This window comes from Pleurodeles waltl, chromosome 10 (genome assembly GCF_031143425.1).
Source record: "Pleurodeles waltl isolate 20211129_DDA chromosome 10, aPleWal1.hap1.20221129, whole genome shotgun sequence".
In the NCBI taxonomy this organism is placed as follows: domain Eukaryota; kingdom Metazoa; phylum Chordata; class Amphibia; order Caudata; family Salamandridae; genus Pleurodeles; species Pleurodeles waltl.
The window spans coordinates 14,522,723-14,545,846 of NC_090449.1; the positions used below are offsets into that span (position 1 = coordinate 14,522,723).

General features: G+C 48.0%; 1 protein-coding gene across 1 annotated transcript in view; it reads right to left on the bottom strand.

Annotated features, from left to right (window-relative positions):
- Positions 1 to 3,553: 3,553 nt before the first annotated feature.
- BCAP31 (B cell receptor associated protein 31) overlaps positions 3,554 to 23,124 on the bottom strand; it is a 91,419-nt gene continuing 71,848 nt past the window's right edge. Inside the window, exons 7-8 of the mRNA XM_069209414.1 lie at positions 22,644 to 22,744; positions 3,554 to 3,990 (exon numbers count right to left, since the gene is read on the bottom strand). Of these exons, the coding sequence (XP_069065515.1) occupies positions 3,952 to 3,990; positions 22,644 to 22,744 (140 nt within the window). The 3' untranslated portion in view covers positions 3,554 to 3,951. The remainder of the gene's footprint in view (positions 3,991 to 22,643; positions 22,745 to 23,124) is intronic.

Here is a 23,124-nt window from a genome sequence, read left to right on the forward strand (position 1 = left end):
TTCATTTGAAGGATTACACGTAAATCTTGAACCTGTGGTTCTTAAAATAAACTAAGAAAAGATATGTTTCTACACAAAAACCTATTGGCCTGGAATTGTCTCTGAGTGTGTGTTCCTCATTTATTGCTTGTGTGTGTACAACAAATGCTCAACACTACTCCTTTGATAAGCCTACTGCTCGACCACACTACCACAAAATAGAGCATTAGTATTATCTCTTTTTGCCACTATCTTACCTCTAAGGGGAACCCTTGGACCCTGTGCATACTATTCCTTACTTTGAAATAGTGCATACAGAGCCAACTTCCTACAGTCATCTCAAGTGTTGTGTTTTCTTTCACAGTAGTTTACAGCCCAACAACCTACAGAGTAGAGTAGGGTCTGATTTCACTGCCCGTTCTCTAGGTGGCGCTAGCATACAAGCGACTGTTGACCATGCGGGATGAGGCCGGCGCCATCATCACAGGTGACAAAGAACCTCTCTGAAAGAGACCATATGGTAAGAGACACGTGAGACCTGGATCTCCATAAGAAGACACCGTGGGCAGGTTGGGGGGAGGGGGGGGGGGGGGGGGGGATCTTCATTTCACTAAAGACCATAGAATGTGAATGGCCCCTGGCACATCACTTAGAGACAATCAATAGGAAAGATTCAAACACAGTTTAAATAGCAGTAGGACAGGTAGGGTCCTGGCACTTCAGAGTCCATGGGATAGGCATGGACCTGACATTCAGCCCAAGGGATTGGCAGGGACCTGGCACTCTCAGCCCGTGGGATTGGCAGGGACCTGGCACTCTCAGCCCGTGGGATTGGCAGGGACCTGGCACTCTCAGCCCGTGGGATTGGCAGGGACCTGGCATTCCTAGTCCGTGGGATTGGCAGGGACCTGGCATTCCTAGTCCGTGGGATTGGCAGGGACCTCACACTGCCTTTAGAGAGACAGAATACGCACAAAGCCTGGCACTTCACTAGAGACCCTAGAATATGAAGGGTCTGGTACTTCACTTTGAGACCAAAAGGAAGGGACATGTAATTTCACTGAAACCCACAGAGTAAGCAGGCTGGAGCATTGCCTAGAGATATTATGGAACATGCAGAATCTTTCACTTTGTTAAAGAGATCATAGTTCAGGCAACAAGCTTGCACGCCACTCGAAGACCACAGGATTTTGCAGGAGTCCAGGGACCAAACAGGAGAGCTTGCAAAAATATAGTTTCCTACCTGTAGGTGTAGTTTTGGAGCTGGAAGAATTTCCTGAATTCACATGCTGTGCAGTATTCCGCCATCTAGTGGTTAAATCCCCAAATTCCACAGTATCTTGTAGTCCTCCTACTCTTAAGTTTTGTTTTCTACCCAACAGAAGAGCTTGCCAGTAGTGGTTCCCTGAGGCACTCCAATAGCAGTCCTGAACACACCAAACCAGTATGAATTTCCTGTAACGTTCGAGCGAGCTGGCCAGGTGAGCGCTCGGATCGCGAGGCTCAGTGAAACGCAGTATTTACACAAAGTGTCCACAGATGCCATAGTAACCAATGCGGCTCGCTGTGAGGTGCCAAGGTGTGCACTGAATTATAATCCAATCTTTTTAAAGTTTATAAAAAAAAATAAGATGCCTAAATGTCTCTCAGTCTCCTGATTTACCTTCAATTGGTTAAAAGGTCAATTCAGTGTACAACATATTCAATATAATATATCCAATGCTCGTTATTCCACAAAACACCGCAATGTGTTTCAGGCTGAGCGCCCTTCATCTAGCGGAATTTTCTTTTCCATTTCCTATGCAACTATTAATGACTGAAAAATGCAACATATTTCAATGATTATACATCAAAAGAGATTCAGTGGAAGAAACTATGAGCATTTTGTTTGAGACAGAACCTGGGATGGGCAGGGGCCCTGTGTCTCACTAAGGGGAGATGGTTCAAGCAGGTGTGTAACATGGGCTATGGAGAGGTATGACGCGTCAACCTGAGACTACAGGGCAGGCATGATGCCTTATTTACTCAAAGAAAATCACAGGACATGTGAGGGCTTGGCACTTCACTTGAAGGGTCAGTCTGGCATGCAGAAGTCTGCCGCTCTAACTGAAGAGACCATGGGACAGGCAAAGGATGAGCGATTTTTAAAAAACAAATTTGATAGGCTTAAGCTGGGTTTTTCACTCAGAGATTATGGGAAGGGTAGAGGCCCAGCAGTTTGCTTAGATATCACGGGATAGCTAGGGGCACCCCTTGGGAGGATGGGGACCAGCCATTTGCTTAAAGATCATGGAATAGGTAGGGGCCCAGCTTTTTTTTTTTTCCCATGACGACAACATTAGGTAGGAGGGCCTGACTTTACTTGGCGATCAAGGAATAGGCAGGGGCCCAGCTTTTTTTCTTCGATATCACAAGATAGCTAAGAGTCCAGCTGTTTCATACGGGCCCCGGATAGCTAGGGGTCCAGCTGTTTCATACGGGCCACGGATAGCAAGGGGTCCAGCTGTTTCATACGGGCCACGGATAGCAAGGGGTCCAGCTGTTTCATACGGGCCACGGATAGCAAGGGGTCCAGCTGTTTCATACGAGCCACGGATAGCAAGGGGTCCAGCTGTTTCATACGGGCCACGGATAGCAAGGGGTCCAGCTGTTTCATACGGGCCACGGATAGCAAGGGGTCCAGCTGTTTCATACGGGCCACGGATAGCAAGGGGTCCAGCTGTTTCATACGGGCCACAGATAGCAAGGGGTCCAGCTGTTTCATACGGGCCACGGATAGCTAGGGGTCCAGCTGTTTCACACGGGCCACGGATAGCTAGGGGTCCAGCTGTTTCACACGGGCCACGGATAGCTAGGGGTCCAGCTGTTTCACACAGGCCACGGATAGCTAGGGGTCCAGCTGTTTCACACAGGCCACGGATAGCTAGGGGTCTAGGGGTCCAGCTGTTTCGTACAAGCCACGGATAGCTAGGGGTCCAGCTGTTTCACACAGGCCACGGATAGCTAGGGGTCCAGCTCTTTCCTAAAGGCCGTGGGAAGTTAGGGTCCGGCTCTTTTCTAAGGGCCACAGATAGCCAGACCTCTGGCTCTTTTCTAAAGGCGACGGATAGCCAGGGGGGCAGCTGTTAATCTAGAGATCCTCGAACAGATAGGAACTTAGTTCCTTCTTCAAAGATCACAGGATAGGTAAGGACCCAGCTCTTCACTTTGAGTAGTTTTGGTCTCCGTCCTGTCCCTTGTTCTCAAAGACACCATCTGCTAGGAGAGGGCCAAGGTTTGTGTTTAGAAATTGTGTGTTAGGCAGGCGCCCGACCCTTTGATTAATGACTACTGGGTATAAAGGGGCCCGAGAGCCTGGAAGGCAGTGGCCAGACTCTGCACTTGGAGGGACATGGAATAGGCAGGTTGCTGGAAGAAGTGACCAGTTCCACCAAGAGGAGCTGTGCAGCAGTCCCTGTCCCACAGGAGTGTGACAAGCAATGGAATCAGCTCCCATCACAACACAGCGCCACTCAAACTACTCGCAGCCGTGACGCCCACAGCACACCAACAGAAAAAAGCAGTTACCAAGAGAATTACGAAATATTATTTAGTTTTTACTAGCCAAAACCAAAAAAGAAAAATAATAAGTGTCAACCACCAGAAGCACCACCCCAGCAGCGCTTTCAGGCAGTGCTGCTGGCCCGCTCAGCTGGATACGGCCTCCAGTGTGGACAAGTGAAGAAACGTTTGCCTACAAACAGAAATAACGCAAACACGCAGCAATAAAACAAATGGCCCCCGCAAAACTCAGCGTGCTTCATCTTTCAAAACAGCTTTAAAAATACGAGTGCTGGGTGCGTGAGTAGGAAGCGTGCGCAGGAGTGCGGCTGCAGCAGGAGTCCGGGGCGTCGAGGAGCTGCGTCGCGGACAACAAACCGGTTCTGGTCACGTGGCCCAGCTCATGCGGCTAGAGAGGAACTGGCCACATCTTCACTCTTCTTTCTTGTCCTTTGGACCATCCACGACTGCCTGTTTGCAAAGAAAAGAAAAATGTACCTGAGGTCAAGGAATCCAAAGACAACAGCTCATCTTAATTCAACCTGCTGAGCATGGAGAGCTATTCAGAAAGGCGCAGACGGGTGGAAAATCAATCCTGCTCAAGGACATGACGTGCCCTGCAAACAAACATCCTAGGAAGGAGCTACACTGGAAGGGAAGCAAGGAGTAAGGTGCTGTACCGGAGGCACATCTGAGGATGGCAGAAGGGCATGCACTACCAAAGGGATTCTTGTGTGGGAGAGGGCACAAAATGGCAATACCACTCAAACACCAATCATCGTTGTGATGGAGTAACCCTTCCGTAAAGATCTAAATCATGCCCAAAGATATCAACCAGCCGCAGCCTGTAGTAAATCATTTCCAGACTCGGGGATTTCCTTCAGAAGTGAACTATTCATGAACATGGTACTGGGGCCATGTAGAGGCCAAGCAGGGGAAAGCTGCAAGCCTAGGTTCTTTATTGTGTACATGGCTGAGTGGCATCTCAAGGGCACTTCTGTGCACGCCCTATAAGGGCCTCAGAAGAGTCGACCATGCATAACTCTGCCTTTGTTGATTCTTGGTGTGAAGCAAGGCTGACTGCTTTTTAATGTACCACGTGAAGAGAAGGCAGAAGGAGCCTGGCCTGAAACTACAAGTCCTGACCCTCCCTGTGTGGCCTGAGTTATCCTTCAGATTCAGGCTATAGGCAAAGGAGGCGTCTACTCCAGTAGGCGTGTCTTCATGGAAGCTCTGCTTCAAGGCGCTGCTGCAGAGGTGGTCGCAGCACTATACCCACTATCACACAACTGGCCCTCCCTCATTTATTGGGTCTCACCTGCTGTCTGTTCATGAAAACCTACAGTGTGAGCTTTAACTCCGCCCGCTGCTCAGGATTGGTTGCCTTTCGTGTCTATCTTAGTTTACTTACTTTTTATTTGATAGCTCTTCCTCTTCTTGCGTTTGTCCTTCCTCTAGAGTATAGCTTCTTTACCAATCTTTGGATTGGACAACTTGTATCCTTCCCCAGCTTACATTCAGGGAACCAATTTATTTTTCTTTCAGCACTACAGCAGAGTGTATATTCTAGATCTCGCCCATGTGCTGCATCTCGCGCTTCCCCTCTCCCAAGCCCACCCACTGCTTCCTCATCACCTTCCAGTCCCGCCACCCCCAAACACCACCATCTTAAACCCGGTCCCCAGGTTCCTCCATTGATCCTTTGCCCTTCTTGCCATGGTCTTGGCTGCACCAGCCACATGTGGCCCAGGTGTTTTCCCCCCACTTTTCAAGGGCCTTCAGCCTGAATCTGACGCTAGGTCTCTCCATTCCAAATGGGTGTCTGCCGTTTTGAATCAGTAATTAAAAAAAAAAAAAAAAAAAAAAGTTGCCACTGAGTTATGACATATGTGTGCATATCTAAGTAGCTCGTGCGCATGCATAGGTCATGACTGCTGCGGTCATTTTGGCTCTTTCTGCCGTCCAGTATCACCATCAAGCACTGGCAAACCCAAAAGGTCAGTTAACACCTTTGAAACACAACAGAGACTGCACACCATCAAAGTTGGGCGACAGATGATCGATTAATAGATTTTATTAGGCATAATTAATAAAAATCATTGCCATAATCTAATAAAAAACGTTATCGGGTATATAAATCCGTACAAATTATGACATACAGTATAAAAAATTTGACACTAATTGGCACAAATCATTGGCCATAAGCAGCCTCAGAGAACAGTTCAAGGCCTCAAAAAAAGAGGATAAAATCTGTTTGGAAAACAGAGCAGAGTAAAGCATTAGAAGGTAATTACAGAATGAAATATAGAACAGTGTAAGATTAAGATTTCCACCTCTACTATGCCTGTAACTACAAAATAGTAAAATTAAGGACTACCCCACCAGTTAAATGGCCGAAGGATGTCACTGACGTACTAAAAATCAAGTTTTTAAAAACAATACCACAGTTACTTAAATGCTAACAGAATGATTCATGAAATGAATTACCACCACCAAGGCTCAAGTTACTTGCTACAGTTATCAGACATTTCATGAATCTTGATGTTCGTTGCATGGATTCTTCCTTCAGGTAGGTTTAAAGCGCCTCATTACAAGAACAGATCTTAAGGATTCTAAACACTGCCCTGAACCAAACGTTTCTGTGCGGAGAAAGCTTTCCACAGAAACACACCGTGGATTAGTGGTTCGGGTGGCGTTTCTGCAGAGTCGAAGAGAGGGAAGTTAAGTGTGTCGGCAGCCGCAACGGGTCAACGCTACCAAGTGAGAACGTTCCAGCTTATCTGAATCAGCCCGGGCAGACAGGATTCTCCCCTGCTGGCGAGAGCCCTCACAAGTCATGCGAGGGGAACAGAGGCACCCCACAGATCCTCTGCATTCAGATTGTGTAAACCCTGCTTGAGGCGAATGTCCAAGCTCAACCTTCACAGATTATTTCTCACCTTCTGAGGCTCTTGAGGGATCCATCATGGGCAGGCTTCTGTTTTTTGCAGTAAGATAGAAATCTAGCTATAGGCATAAGTTTTGGTTTCGGGAGATTGAATTCTAGTCTAATTTGAGCTGGCCCGGTGCATGACAGCGGATGGAAAGTTTGTTGCCAGCAGATGCACTGTTCCCTGTCCAGCCAATCGCCAAGTTTGTTTGGCAGTGTGATGGCGCCATATGATAATGTGCATGTTAGTTTGCCTATGATCACTCCCCTTACTGCACTGAGATCTGGGCAGGCCACATTCTTATATCGTTTTTGGAAAACTCTGGTTAGTGATTGAGAGATGTTTTCTAGGGCATTCTACTCCATGAGCTTGTGCCTGCTTTCATCCACTTGTATCCGGAGGTACTTGTAAACTGGTGATATCCCAACCTTCATGTTGTTCAAGGCAACAGAACCCTTAACTAGCTTTCAACCATAGGTCACAAACTTGGTTTTAGCAATGTTTATTTCAATTCTAATTTCTTGGCAAAACTGCCCAAGTGCATCCAATGATCTTTGCAGCCGCTCACATCTGGTCCACAAGGACCGTGTACTCAGCATACTGTAGCACATTCATTTTCTGGCTGGCAAAATTACGTGGAAAAGTGGAGACTGAATCCAGGCCAATGAGTCGAAGTAAAAACTGACCAATAATGGCGCGCGTATACAGCCTTGTTTCAAGCCTCTGTAAGCAGCACTCTTTTGAGGTTGCCAAGGTTGGAGAAACTCCTACCTTCACCCATGTATCAGTGTAAAGAGTAATTATCGCCCTTAAGAGGTCTGGTGGAAATCTTAATTTCTGTAATTTCTTCCAACAGATAAAACCTGGCTGCAGCCACAGACAAAAAGGACGCTATTAACCATCAGAAACAGACACCACCTGGGCACACAGGATTATAGCCAGAGGGCAGGCAGATATGGCCTTGGAAACCACAGGAATTCACCCCTCATTGGCCACAAGTGAGATTTGAGCCAACACGAGAATAACTGAGTCCAAGACAGCTGCAGGAGGGTGAAAGGCTGCATTTTACAGATGCCTGTGGCTATTACACACATCTGGGTAACGGGAATAAACCAAGGCTGAATCTCCTCTCACATAATCAATCATGCAACTGCAGAGTGTGTGACGAGAAGGAATCCTGTGGCCAGCCCAGCACGGTGAGCTGCACAACCTCAAGCAACTCCCAGGAGAGCACAGATAGGTGCAGGATCAGGCGCTTACAGCTGGCTGGGCCCAGCAATGCAGAATAAGGGCTACGAACTAGGACAGGGTTAGGAGTTATAATGGAAACTCATCAAGGGGGTTGGAGACGCGAGAAGGTAGATGGAATTAAAGCCCACTGGAGACACTGCTAAAGGAGGTTTGCAAATGCAGTGAGAATATCTGTGAATGAGAAATCAAGTGCAAGATGTCAGGTCATGGGTAGGACAGGGCACTGAAGAAAGCAAACACAAAGTTTAACATGCAGTACGCTGGAAAACGAACAATACGTCTCAGGGAGTCCGCTAACGCACAACTCCGAGGGGGGGGTTTGTCCGGCAGCCATTTTTTGAAGGCAGAGTGAAGGTGGTTCACTCCCCGCCCCCCACATTAAGTCACGCAGAATGTATCCGCTTATGCCCTCCTAAGTAAGGTAATAAACTCCCAATTGTTTTCCAGTGAGCCTGGGAGTTGCAGTTTGCTCAACTGCCCTGGAGTATTTGTGGAAGGTGATTTTAATCTACAGACTGATGCAACCTCTGAGGATTCTTTATCCATACATTTTGTAGGTGCTGCGGTTGCAATCAAGGCGTTCACTATCTAGGAGTACGCTCCCCAAAGAACGTGGAAATTCCTTCGGCAAACTGTTACACAAGAGTCACTGAACACAAATACCTGTGTTATGTTACGCAGGTTTGCAGAGCGCACTATCACCTGGGTGGGTATCCTGGCGCTGAGCAGGAGTGAGCCTAGCCGGGTCTAGGGGGGCTACTAAGTGAAGAGGAGGATCTTCTGTGTAGTCGCAGACTTCAGGAGTGATATAGTAGCAGGCTCAACTGCCGGCTCTGGTTTTTCATATATGCATGGAGCGTCTGCCAGTAGGAGTCTGGACGAGCAGCGGTGTTGGAAAGTTTGTGAAAGCAGATGCAACTCTTGAGGTATGCCGGGCGAGTTTTATATAATGGCTCGACAGTGTGGGTGAGGAGTCTGAACTGTGCTTGTTTGGGGAGGCAGTGGAGCTCCTTCAGGTGCTGTGTGATGGGAGTGCAGAATGGAGATGGAGAGTGATTCTGGCAACCAGCAGGATGCATGGGAGAGGCCTGTGGGGCAGTGGAAAGGGAGAGGATGCTGACTGGCAGAAGCACTAAGAAAGAAAATAAATATTTCGTGAAATAACTTAATTTTTTTTAATTTCATAAACAGGGAGGGAGAGGGTGTGTGCGTTTTTGTCAGTGTGTATGTAAAAATTCCTGGAGAAACCCTGACAGACATCTCACCATACCCGACAGAGCACCTGTACCCAAATATTTATCAGAAAATGCATTTATTAGGGGAGTGTAACGCCCCATTTAACCCCCTGAAGCTATGCCCGTGCTTTCTCGTGAGTTATTTTCCTGATCCCATCACAGAGGGTGTTTCCGCAGTATAGCTTGCTTGTGACCGGGGCACGTGTAACAGTTTTCCAGGTGTTGACAGGGCATCATTTGAAAATCTACCTCCGCGTCTTCAGGGTATGGAAGCATGAGGTGTTGACTTGGGCGATCATGTCGAGATTGCCATCGATGACGATCCCAAGGTTCTAGGCACGGGTGGTGGGAGTGGATGTCAGTCCTAATTCTGTTGGCCACCAGGTGGAGTCCCACAGTGAAATGCTCTTCCCAAAAATGATTCAGCCTTGCCGTTGTTCAGCTTTAGACTCGTGGCCTTGATCCAGTGGGTGAGTTTGTCACCCCTAGTTCAGTGGATGCCCATGCAAGTTCCAAAATTAGCTCCCAAAGGTAACTGATCGGCAGGCCCCCTGGAGCAGGCCATACCTCTCCTGCTATACCCAGGAGTCGAGATTAACTCCATCTAATTTTAGGAGTCTAGAAAGCTGCTGGCAGATATCTTTTTTGCTGCATGCTCTGTGTAAATCCTACTTTGCTCAGCTAAACAATCCTATGGGTCCCCCAGCTTTGCTAATTAACAGTGCACTCAAAACAGCATTTCCCACCTATTAAAGGAGCTGAAGGACACCACCAATTTTTTATTGAGGGGCTCTCCTCTATCTATGCAAGCAACTAAATAAATATTTCTTGGTTGATGAGATTACAAAGGGTATTAATGCAACTCCTTTCACTCATGCTTATTATTCCGTAGAGGATGCGCTTATTCTCCTATCCCCAGTTCTCTCGGACTGCCCCAAGATCTAATGTTTGCAGTGAAGTTGGGATCACCAGAGGGAGGCATGCCTTCCGGAGAGCTCGAGGTCTCCAGCTTCAGGAATCATACAGCCACTGGATTCCCTTTTAAAAATGTCTCTGGAAACGGGTTCTTGCCCACCATTTTGTAAAGACGTCACATCGATTCAGTTGTTGAAAATATTTGGCCTGGGCCTTGCGATTCAAAAAAACACTTCCCTCATATTGCACCTGTCCTTTTATCTGCAAATACATAAACAGACTAAACGAGATGTAGGCTGGCGTTCGTCCAGTAGCCATCGATAGGACAGCCTTGGTCCACATACCGGGTGGTCTAAGGCTTGATTTAGGTGCTGGTAAGATAAGAGCGCTGATTGTACCGGCTCTGTTAGCTGCCTCCGATAGGGTCCAAGAGGACATCCTTTCAAACAGTTTGTTGTGGTTAAACAACGGTACCTCCAAGATCCAACACAACACCCATTTTGTATGGACCTGGTTGGGGTGCAACAGGTTGTAAATGAACACTAAGAAAACAGAGGTCTTGATTGTGAGTGGCTGCTCCAACCACTGGTAAGAAGCTGGTAATCGTCCCAACTGAAAGAAGTATTTGGGCACAATGATGGATGCCAAGCTCACATTGTCAAAAGAATCCCAGTCTACCATATCTGCCTGTTTTCATCTGAGAATCCTTAGGAAAAGGCTTCCTTTCCTCACCCTCAAAAGCATACATGTGGCCGTGAACACAGTAAACGGTCACGCTTGGATTACAGCAATGCTATTTACCTGGGACTTCTGGACTCCTGAATCAAGCTCCAAGTGGTACAAAACTCTGCAGCCCTTCCTCTTCAAGGTTTCTGGAGTCTGCACATGCCAGACCCACTTTGCACAATCTGCACTGGCAGCCCATTAAACAGAGAATTATTTCCAAGGTTCTACGTTTGTGCTGAAGGCACTTCGTGGCACTGCACCCTCTTATCAAAAAGTGCTTCTTGAAATATTGTTGTAAGTGGCCACTTTATTGATTTGCAGATAATCATCTAACAACCCGAAAAATCAGTTTGGGTGGTCAAACTCCTACTCCTATACTCCTCAACTATGGAATTCTTCATCCCTGCATCTTCCTATAAGATGATTTTCTAAATTCAAACGGGGCTTAAAACCTGCCTCTTCCTCCAACTTTACCTTAACATCTAGGACAGTGGTTCCCAACCTTTTGACTTCTGTGACCCCCCCAGTTATCATTACTGGAATTCAGGGGACCCCCACTGAACCATTATTGGAATCTGGGGATCCCTCCCCGCCCCCCCCAATGGATCACTACAGAAAGGTGGTGACCTAATCTGTTAATATTATTTAATTTTCTAAGCAGCCGCGGACACCATGAGGCGGCTTCACAGACCCCGCCCAGGGGTCCCCGGACCACAGGTTGGGAACCACTGATCTAGCTAGTTCCTAGAGCACTGTTCATTGTATACTACCGGGTGGTAGTAGTGCACATTATAAGTGACCTGTAACTTGACTTCATTTCAATCACCTCCTCCCCCTCAAGGGAGGGCGCCCCTTTCAATAAACCCCCACTTGGCTTTAAGTGCAGGGACATCAGTGTTGGTCAGCTGCCAAGAACTTCCTTCAAAGATTGTTCCTACCAAGTAAAATTAACTCTTTCTGAACACCACTCCCCTTGTGAGCACCTAAGGGGTTGTAAAATACATCACAAAAATCACACTCCATTCGAGAAAGCTTAAGGGCGTGGAGGAGGGGTACAGTTGCTGCAAGTTGGCGATAACTTTAGGTGACTCATGTTGACAAGATAAGTAACTGATCTGTCGTTACTCAACTCTCAGTCTAGAGAGCGCCAACTCCTGAAACCTATACTAGCTGCTCTATTTATGCACCAATTGTGCAACACGTGCTTGGGTGTCCGGAGCTGGCAAAGCAATGGGGAGGCTTTTATGTGCCCTCTTGTCAAAAAAATATTCAAAACACCAGATACCAGTCTTACCACCACTGGCACTAGAAAAAAGCCAAAACTAGCAGATCACCACCCTGAGACCAGATGAGACCTGGTACCCCAGCCGCCCCATCCCAAAGGAAGCAAACCAGAGACCTACCTCACTGACAGACTGAGATATACACACTTCCCAATGATATCATTCATCACAACAGAAGACCCCTGCAGCACACGTCCCCCAAGGACCTACCAGGGGTAATATAGAAAAGGAGCTAGTCACGAGGTGCAGCTCGTGTCATTGAAACAATAAAGTGTTTTTATGCAGCGGTTCGCAAAGACACACTGCTCAGGCACCGTCTAGGTGAACATGGGAAAGTCAAACATCTCTGTCTCAGTAGAGGCTGCATCCTTGCAAAGCTGAGGAATAAGATTAGTTCCTTACCACAACTTAAGCATGAAAAAAAATAGGATACCCTCCTCAGCCCAGTCAAGCTCAACGCAGAGGTACTTGAAATAACTAATTATAACAGCTGAATTTCTATGGTTTTGTGTGTGTAAATTCTGATCTTAACTATAACGTCCCTGTAACCTTTGTTTTATAGGCAGATAAATATTTTCTAACATGCGAGCCAACTGCAAAAGTCAAACTCTGTAATTTCTAGGTAAACGATTTAACTGGAGACCTACCTCTGCATTTATGCTTTGCATAAGGGAGAAATTAATCGGCAAAAGCAATTTGTAAAGTAAAGCACGAGAGCTGCAAGAAAAAGTTTGACTTTCATACATAGCACACATAAATCTAACCTTGCTTTGAAGAAGGCCGATTATTGTAAAATATAATTATCCAGAGGATCAAATGCAGGAGCAGCTTTGGTAACCTAAAGTGTCTGCAGCTTCACCCACACAAGGGGTGTGCCTGGGCAGTGTGCCTTTCCAAAACATGTGCACTTCCAAAACATAGTTAGAAGCCAGGAGACCAGGCTGAGAGAGTGCCTTAGCACTGGTTAAAGATCCAAAGTGGAAGCAGGACATCACCAAGCACTCGTGCTGGGTTAGGAGGCAATTCAGAGGAAGGGGCTGAAGGGGCCTCTTTGGTTTCAGATAGCCATCGCTTAACTAGCAGGCAATTTCTTGACAAAACTAATACTTCTGAGCATTGTGACTAAATAGAAGATGAAGAAACGGTGAAAATGGCCCAGCTTGCACCATAAGCAACCGAGCCAGGACCGGTCAGCCCCATGCATGAAACGCTGGCATACGGCTGCAAAGTGTCATGCCGGAATATAACAAAAAGCAAAGGTTGATGGTGTGCTCATCGTTGTTCTCCCATTGCAGGAAGGACACACAAGCCCGCAAGATGAACTAGTGCAGAAGTCCCATAAAGGAATAACCTTTACGACTTACAGCAAGTAAGAAAGCAATAGCTGGAATATGCACAGACATCAGAACATGGAAAGCCACAGGGCCTTCCCTGAAGCTATGGCGGTCTCCTCTTCATTGCTCAATGAGTGGACTGGGGTCTTCATACCACACTATTAGTGTACAGGCTGTGGACTCAGGTCCTGTGAAAGCAGGCTGGGTTGGGATTACCCTTCTAGACTCTGGCACAGCTTTCAGCAACCAGCCTCAACAGGCACCAACATGTCATGTAAGACACCACAGGCGGGGTTAGCAATCAGTAGAGGCTGTGACATAGTTAGGGAGGGAGCTGGGACTGTGCTCAAGGGGTCTGGCAGCTGAGACAGTCTGTGGCCTTTGCAGGCAGCATGGGCTGAGTGCACTGGAGAGAGCTGCGACGATGCCAGAGGAATCTGGGAGGCGAGTAGACACTGCGGCTGAGGGCTTCGAAGGGAGCCCACGCTGTGCCCAAGGGGTCTGTGGATGTGAGAATGGGCTGTGGGTTCAGGAGGGAGACTTCACTTACAAGGAGTATACTTGCAAGGGCTTAGAGCATGGATGAGGGCTTTGCCTGGCGGAGGATCCTGTGGAGTGAGTAGGGGCTGTGGCTGAGCATTCAGAAGGGAGACTGGATTGAGACAGTCATTTGTGGGATAAGAAGTGTCAATAAGCTTAGAAGGGATCCGGCCAAGTGCCCAGGGATGTGTGTGGCAGGAAGGAGCTTTAGCAGGAAGCCTGGAGAGAACCCAAGGCATAAGTGGGGTGAGAAGGGACTGTGGCTGAGAGATTACAGACTATGCTGAAGTATGGACTTCTTTTCATCTCTCAAATGCTAGTGGTTCTGCTTCAGGGCAGACCATCACCCAGTACCACCCACGAACGTGGTAATCCCAAAGATGCTCAGGCGAGCACCTTCTTGAAAATAAAGGAGCCTGAGCTCCAGTTTCAGGCGGACGTTGTGGAAATCCGGTTGAAATGTCCTTCCAAGGCCGCTCTGCAGACAGTCTTTGCACAGATGATATTTTTCACAACAGGATGGTCTCCTGTGTGAAGCACCCACACCAGAGGCACAAAAAGGTGTGTATTTTGTGCACACGAGTCATCAGCCGAACAAAGTGTAATTGGGTAAACACAAAAGGCTGGCCTCACCTCAAGGTTCCCCTCACACCTTGCACAAAAGGGGTCGTGAGGACCCATCGATTACTCTGGCTCATTCGCACTCCCTTCATGTACCACACAATGCACCAGCTCCAGGAAGTAGGAAAGCGGATAGAAGCACACAGGAGTGAGCCAGAATGCCTCCACTCAAGGGGCACTAATAAAAAGGTCTGATCACAACTCTGGATTCACAAAGTATGGTACCCTGCCACTGCCGCTCTAGGTGCTATCCCCACAGCTGTAACAGTGGTCCACTGTCCTTCAATTAGGGGTTGGCGAGCCCCCACGTCACAGGACACCACCACTACCTTATCGATGTCAAGCAATAGGCCCAGTTCACTGTCCTCATGATAAGATAACCGAGGCACTAGAGCCAAAAATCATAAAATACCAGGATACCAGATACACACAGTCTGGCCCTTAGGGTAGGTCACCACAAGTATACACTGTGCAGGGGACATTCCTGTGCCAACGCTCACCTTGCTGACTTTTCATCGTGCAGCCATGAGCCTCCGGGGAGCAATGCACTGCGGTCTATATGTGGGACTGTTGCACCCCCAGATGCAGTCCCCCTCTTGCTAACATGGATGGGAGCACGCACGCACCACCATAACTTGTCCAAGGGGCACTGGCAGGAGAAGGTGAAGCAGGGCCAAGCCAGATTATGTTGCGTTAGTGCATCACATCAGCACTGACTTCAACTCATGCCAGTTCCAAAGATGGTTTACCATGGTGTAGGAAGTTGGCTCTGTATGTGCTATTTCAAAGTAAGGAATAGCATGCACAGAGTCCAAGGGTTCCCCTTAGAGGTAAAGTAGTGGTAAAAATAGATAATACTAATGCTCTATTTTGTGGTAGTGTGGTCGAGCAGTAGGCTTATCCAAGGAGTAGTGTTAAGCATTTGTTGTACATACACATAGACAATAAATGAGGTACACACACTCAGAGACAAATCCAGCCAATAGGTTTTGTTATAGAAAAATATCTTTTCTTAGTTTATTTTAGGAACCACAGGTTCAAATTTAACATGTAATATCTTGTTTGAAAGGTATTGCAGGTAAGTACATTGGGAACTTTGAATCATTTCAATTGCATGTATACTTTTCAAGTTATTCACAAATAGCTACTTTAAAAGTGGACACTTAGTGCAATTTTCACAGTTCCTGGGGGAGGTAAGTTTTTGTTAGTTTTACCAGGTAAGTAAGACACTTACAGGGTTCAGTTCTTGGTCCAAGGTAGCCCACCGTTGGGGGTTCAGAGCAACCCCAAAGTCACCACACCAGCAGCTCAGGGACGGTCAGGTGCAGAGCTCAAAGTGGTGCCCAAAACGCATAGGCTAGAATGGAGAGAAGGGGGTGCCCCGGTTCCGGTCTGCTTGCAGGTAAGTACCCGCGTCTTCGGAGGGCAGACCAGGGGGGTTTTGTAGGGCACCGGGGGGGACACAAGTCCACACAGAAATTTCACCCTCAGCAGCGCGGGGGCGGCCGGGTGCAGTGTAGAAACAAGCGTCGGGTTTGTAATGTTAGTCTATGAGAGATCTCGGGATCTCTTCAGCGCTGCAGGCAGGCAAGGGGGGGATTCCTCGGGGAAACCTCCACTTGGGCGAGGGAGAGGGACTCCTGGGGGTCACTCCTCCAGTGAAAGTCCGGTCCTTCAGGTCCTGGGGGCTGCGGGTGCAGGGTCTCTCCCAGGCGTCGGGACTTTAGGTTCAAAGAGTCGCGGTCAGGGGAAGCCTCGGGATTCCCTCTGCAGGCGGCGCTGGGGGGGCTCAGGGGGGACAGGTTTTGGTACTCACAGTATCAGAGTAGTCCTGGGGTCCCTCCTGAGGTGTTGGATCGCCACCAGCCGAGTCGGGGTCGCCGGGTGCAGTGTGGCAAGTCTCACGCTTCTTGCGGGGAGCTTGCAGGGTTCTTTAAAGCTGCTGGAAACAAAGTTGCAGCTTTTCTTGGAGCAGGTCCGCTGTCCTCGGGAGTTTCTTGTCTTTTCGAAGCAGGGGCAGTCCTCAGAGGATGTCGAGGTCGCTGGTCCCTTTGGAAGGCGTCGCTGGAGCAGGATCTTTGGAAGGTAGGAGACAGGCCGGTGAGTTTCTGGAGCCAAGGCAGTTGTCGTCTTCTGGTCTTCCGCTGCAGGGGTTTTCAGCTGGGCAGTCCTTCTTCTTGTAGTTGCAGGAATCTAATTTTCTAGGGTTCAGGGTAGCCCTTAAATACTAAATTTAAGGGCGTGTTTAGGTCTGGGGGGTTAGTAGCCAATGGCTACTAGCCCTGAGGGTGGGTACACCCTCTTTGTGCCTCCTCCCAAGGGGAGGGGGTCACAATCCTAACCCTATTGGGGGAATCCTCCATCTGCAAGATGGAGGATTTCTAAAAGTCAGAGTCACTTCAGCTCAGGACACCTTAGGGGCTGTCCTGACTGGCCAGTGACTCCTCCTTGTTGCTTGCTTTGTTCCCTCCAGCCTTGCCGCCAAAAGTGGGGGCCGTGGCCGGAGGGGGCGGGCAACTCCACTAAGCTGGAGTGCCCTGCTGGGCTGTGACAAAGGGGTGAGCCTTTGAGGCTCACCGCCAGGTGTCACAGCTCCTGCCTGGGGGAGGTGTTAGCATCTCCACCCAGTGCAGGCTTTGTTACTGGCCTCAGAGTGACAAAGGCACTCTCCCCATGGGGCCAGCAACATGTCTCTGGTGTGGCAGGCTGCTGGAACTAGTCAGCCTACACAGACAGTCGGTTAAGTTTCAGGGGGCACCTCTAAGGTGCCCTCTGTGGTGTATTTTACAATAAAATGTACACTGGCATCAGTGTGCATTTATTGTGCTGAGAAGTTTGATACCAAACTTCCCAGTTTTCAGTGTAGCCATTATGGTGCTGTGGAGTTCGTGTAAAACAGACTCCCAGACCATATACTCTTATGGCTACCCTGCACTTACAATGTCTAAGGTTTTGCTTAGACACTGTAGGGGCACAGTGCTCATGCACTGGTACCCTCACCTATGGTATAGTGCACCCTGCCTTAGGGCTGTAAGGCCTGCGAGAGGGGTGTCTTACCTATACTGCATAGGCAGTGAGAGGCTGGCATGGCACCCTGAGGGGAGTGCCATGTCGACTTACTCATTTTGTTCTCACTAGCACACACAGGCTTGTAAGCAGTGTGTCTGTGCTGAGTGAGGGGTCTCTAGGGTGGCATAAGACATGCTGCAGCCCTTAGAGACCTTTCTTGGCATCAGGGCCCTTGGTACTAGAAGTACCAGTTACAAGGGACTTATCTGAATGCCAGGGTGTGCCAATTGTGGATACAATGGTACATTTTAGGTGAAGGAACACTGGTGCTGGGGCCTGGTTAGCAGGGTCCCAGCACACTTCTCAGTCAAGTCAGCATCAGTATCAGGCAAAAAGTGGGGGGTAACTGCAACAGGGAGCCATTTCTTTACACATGGTAACTATCTGTAGCATGAACCACTGTTAAAACACTGCAACACAATGGAAGTAAAAGGACTCCAGGTTTGCATGCTGGTTGTCCTCTCGCTAGGATCTGAGTGAATTCAAAAGATGGTATGATACAGGGCTTTTTCTCAGAATTCAAACTTTGGACACTACCTGCAGAGAAGCGAAAGAACAACCTGGTTTCAGACCACACATTAAAGGGGTGGGTAGGGGAAGCTTCAAGGAGTCTGGTCCTGCGGGAATAATGTACAAATCAGGTTCTAAAAACCTTTCAGATGTTCAGTAATTCACAGGGTTGACAGGAAGATGAGAACAGAATCCACAGGAGGTGGAGGAGGGCACCTGACCCATCATTTGGGGCACTAGTTGAAAGTGGTTTAGAAGGATCGTACGAATGGCAGCAGTGGCTGTGTTGGAGGTCCAGGGTGCTCTTCCACTCAAAGCTCTCTTGGGAAGGATGACAGAAGTTAGTCTAGGACTAGTTAAGAAGGGAAGCTGGCTTGGAATCATAGGATGGCGTAAGAGTTAGTGAAGTGGACAGATGGAGGGGAGAGATAAACGGCTTCCTCAGACTTCACTGGTTATCTTGGCAGTGGTAAAGGAGTGCTTTGGCTGTTCAGTAAAGCTGGCATAAATCAGGACTAGGCACGGCTATTTAAAGCTGGCATAAATCAGGACTAGGCACGGCTATTTAAAGCTGGCATAAATCAGGACTAGGCACGGCTATTTAAAGCTGGCATAAATCAGGACTAGGCACGGCTATTTAAAGCTGGCATAAATCAGGACTAGGCACGGCTATTTAAAGCTGGCATAAATCAGGACTAGGCACGGCTATTTAAAGCTGGCATAAATCAGGTCTAGGCATGGCTATTTAAAGCTGGCATAAATGAGGACTAGGCACGGCTATTTAAAGCTGGCATAAATGAGGACTAGGCATGGCTATTTAAAGCTGGCATAAATCAGAACTAGGCATGGCTATTTAAAGCTGGCATAAATCAGGCTGGCATAAGTCGGGACTAGACATGATCAGAGTTCCTATTTGGAAAAACACGTACACTAGATTTTAGCGGAAGGGCTGCAGATGGATAGGAAGGATATAAAAAGCCATTTGCAGCATCCAAGAAAAAAGGGCTCAAACCAAAGCCAGGGCCCAGGCACAAGAAGAAGCAATCACTGAAGTGACAATGCAGAAGCTCATGGAGTGAGTTAAGAATGAGGGGGGATGTTAGCATTACGCTGTACTGGCACGGGTGAGACTGCTCCGAAGAGCCTAAGAGAAGGAAGCAAACCAAAACCAGCTCACCTGTACAGCAACCGTGAACCAGGTAAACTGAAAAGGGAAGCCCAGTCCTCACAAAGAGGAAGAGGCCCATTGGAAAACAGGGCCCCGCAAGCAGGCAAGTGCACCTCCAAGGAACCCACAGGCATCAAAACGACACCCGAGAACTACCGTGCCAGAGGACCCGGGGTCTGGAAATAAGAGAAATAAAGCAGAGAGAAGCTTGGTTGTAACAGAAGCACACTGAGAAACCGAGCAGCCGCCGCAGGCTGTGGAGGCGCGAGACGCACTCGCACAAGGCCGGTGCCACAGGTAGTTTGTTGAGGCTTGGGAGCCCTACGGGAAGCAGGAGGGGTCGCATCCTTCTTCAGGGACTGTGTCATTGTCCACTTCAAGGAGGCCATGTTCATCGCTTCAATAGACCCAGAGCCTCCATTTCAGAGTGTGTCTGGTGCCCTTTAAACATGCATGTTGTGGATTCTCGTACAGTACACGCCCTGAGGAGCCAGCCCTTAGGTAGCGTAGTCATTCATCAGAAGAGTAACCCTGGCCCTGTGAGAGGGGACACGGGGAGGGTGGTAACCTCTTTCTAAAAAGCAAATGCTTGGCGATTACCAAAGGCAATGGCGCACCACACGCCAAGCCTGCCTACCAATTTCCTGCATTTCTGGACCACTGGCATGTGAGCTTTCAGTGTGAAGGGCCCTCAGAGGACAGTGGGGTTTTCAGTTCTTATGAAAACCATACTGTAAAAAAGAAATGGATTATGACCAACTATTACAACTGGCTCCTTAGTTTCATCAGTAGTGTGTGAACAGCGCACAGTGCCGCTACGATGGCCCCTCCCAGCAGTAACACATCCTGCTGCCACATTCATGTGGGAGCCCCCTCTGAACCCACGGTTTATAATCTGCTCCACACAGGACGAGTGAGAGCACCTCTTGGACTAGTGCCGAGCTCAGCTCACCAGTGTGAAGGGCCTTTTGATAGTTCTAAGGTGACGGCAAAGGGCCTGTACCCTGTGAGCAGTTCAGGAAATGGGTGCAAAGCCTTGTTCACCAGATGTCAGATTACATTTTTTCCTTAATTTTAAACTCCTGGAGCAGCTGCTCAGGGTAGGGCCACCCTGGCCAATCAGGGACTGAGGTACCTGCAAACATTATTTTGATTTTTGGAGGACCCGCTCAGACACTGCCTTCTCCCACCTACTATCCTTTTGTCAGTAGTGATTTGGGAACAATTTTGCAGGCGCCCGGACTTACCTACTTCATTTTCAATACAAAAACTGAATTAACTGCAAGTAGATAAAAAGAACCGTTAGCTCGCCTCTAGAAGGGAGAGCAGGAAGGAAGAGGGGTGGAATAAATGAGGCCAGAAAAAGAAGACAATGTTGCAATCACCAGTGTTCAAAACTGGGTGGAAAAAACGGAGGTCAAACCCCGAAAGGCGCTCTCTCTTAGGTACGAGGACATCTACTGACAGACTGAAACAATCTGACTGGAACTGGGTCTGGGTCACTTGACTTGTTGGGATCACATACAGTGGCGGCTGGCTCCTATTTACAATGGGGGTGGGTGGTAAGTGGATACAAAAATAGTTTATAAAAAAAATTAAAAAATTTAAAAAAAACTACTTAGCTTAGGATTTCCTCCTCTTACCATCTCTCCTGGTTTTAACGCGCAATGGGACCCAGAAAACAGCACTAGCCAATCCTGGTGCTGCTTTCATGCTGGAAAGCAGCATGAAAAAATCGTCACTATTGGTGGGAGCGGCCTCTCAGCCAGCTGGGTTACAGAAGTTTAAAGTGCGCATGTCAGGCTGGCCGTCGCAAGATGGCTGTTCAAAGGGAAATGCAAACTTTAAACATAGTGCACAACTCCCTGCTGCCACTCGGCAGCAATTGCCCCGGCCAGTCCTGACAATCTGTTCAGGACAGGGTGCTGAAAAATCAAATGGTAATAAAAAAATTCATTACTATTTTATTTTTTAGTTCTGGGGACATTTTTTTTAGCAGGGTGACGCTCCTCTGCTGTCGTGAAGGGGCCGCCCTCATCACATCTCATTTTTTTCACTCTTTATCATGCATGAACCAATACCTTAAAATGTTTAATTCAGAAGAACCTTTACTAGATGCAGTCGTTCTTTTTGGTCAGTGATTTCAAAGTTTGGTTTAAATGTTCACAAAGCTTTTAGCGTGATCTCGACCACTTATAGGCAAATCAAGTGCTTGACACCAGCCTGTGTCTGAAGGATTGACTAATATCCAGTTTTGTTTGCCAACCCTTGATGAGGAGAGTTGAGGGTTTTTGTACAATTTAAAGCAGAGATCCCAGCGAGCCGACTAGTTAATGTTCAGGGGTGTATACAGCTGGCGACAAACATCCTGCTATTTTTAGCTCTCCTGTTCACAATCTCCAGCATGTACTGTTCACCCGCTCTGGACTAATAACTCAAACAATTTGTCTACTCAACAATATCGATATGATAAATGTTTATCATCTACTTTTGACATTTTTAAGGCCTTTTAACTTTTTGATATATTGCTTCGCAATTGCCTGAAGTCTGGACACGGGTTTGTTCTTTGAAATGTTATGACACAATAAAAAATAAACAACCCCCGGACAAAGTACTGGTGCCAGAAAAAAATGGAAACTAGGTTCATATGATGAGGTAATTGTTGGAGGAGATAATGCAGGCTTGGTAATGTTAAGTCAGTCTTCCTCAAGGGCAGCAGCCGTGGCTGGGAGCAGGCAGTCTCTTGGCAGTGACCAAACTACTTTCCACCTCTACATCTGCAGTTTGTGCCTGGGGAGGGAGTTCGCTAGGAGCTGAAGAGCACCTAACCCCCTTGGTCCATCTCTTATTCCCCCCAAACACACACAGGTCTACCAAGAATTAAAATGCAGAAGTTGGAAGGAATGCCTTGGTCAGGATGCAGAGGTTAGAACACAGGTGCTGGTTCAGGGCACAGCTCTGCTATTCAGCGTTCTGCTTGCTTCAACGCCCCCCCCTGTTTGTGTTCTTCCTCCTGCTTTTCCCTCATTCTCATTGCTTTCGTCTTCCTTTTCCCACCATTTTTTGTGTTCCACCTCCTGCTTTTCACTCATTCTCACTGCTTTCTCCTTGCTCTCCCCTTGCTCCCCCCATTTTTTGTGCAGCCTCCCCACGCAACTCTAGGCCATCACCCCCTCTAGAAATCTAAAGGGCCCTCCAGACCGGTCTGTTCGAATGAGCCTCCGGGACCTGCAAGCGGGTGATGAACTGCGCTTCACAAACCGTGATTGATGGATTCTTTTCTTAAAGTCTGCAGGTATCATTGGTAAAAAGTGCTTAGATGTGATTTAGTTCTACAGGAGCATAAATTGGTCACACACAGGTATGCAAGCCCATAACTGTGAAACCTCAGGGGTATAATCGCTACTTGAAGGCTACACCAAATCAGCATTGGCATACGAGTGCCCTGTCACAGTGTCCACACAAGGCATTCGCTCTACAAGCGTGAGGGTTTTTTTTCATTCAAGATCGGGGCAAGGCTCAAGGTGGGATTAACCAGGTACCTGTAGCTTTGTGTGCTCCTCCATCAGCCGGTCGTACTCCTTGGACAGACCCTCAGACTGCTTCTTGATGGCATGTACCTCGTTCTCAGACTTGTGCAGACCTGTTGAGAAACACACACAAGGCGATGTTCACTAGGATGGACGAGGCCTTGGGGACATCCACATCATTCCACATTCAAAACCGGTCAAGTCAGTGAAACATCCATCCGCATAGTTCAGGCCCTCTAAGCCTACTTTCGTACACAGCATCCGATTCATATTAACTGCCAGTGTATAACTCATCAGAATACAGATTATGGAAGGAATGTGAGGATTAACCTTCAACAAAGGAGAGGGAATATCAAAACACTCAGATGTGAAGACTTCTCAAAAATGTATCAACCTCAGGAGATTCCCTAGGAATCCATCGCTGAGTCAGGTGTGGCTGTGTTTTTTGGGGGGAGTGGAGCACGGTAAATTATAAAGGCCTAGCTGGGGCGCA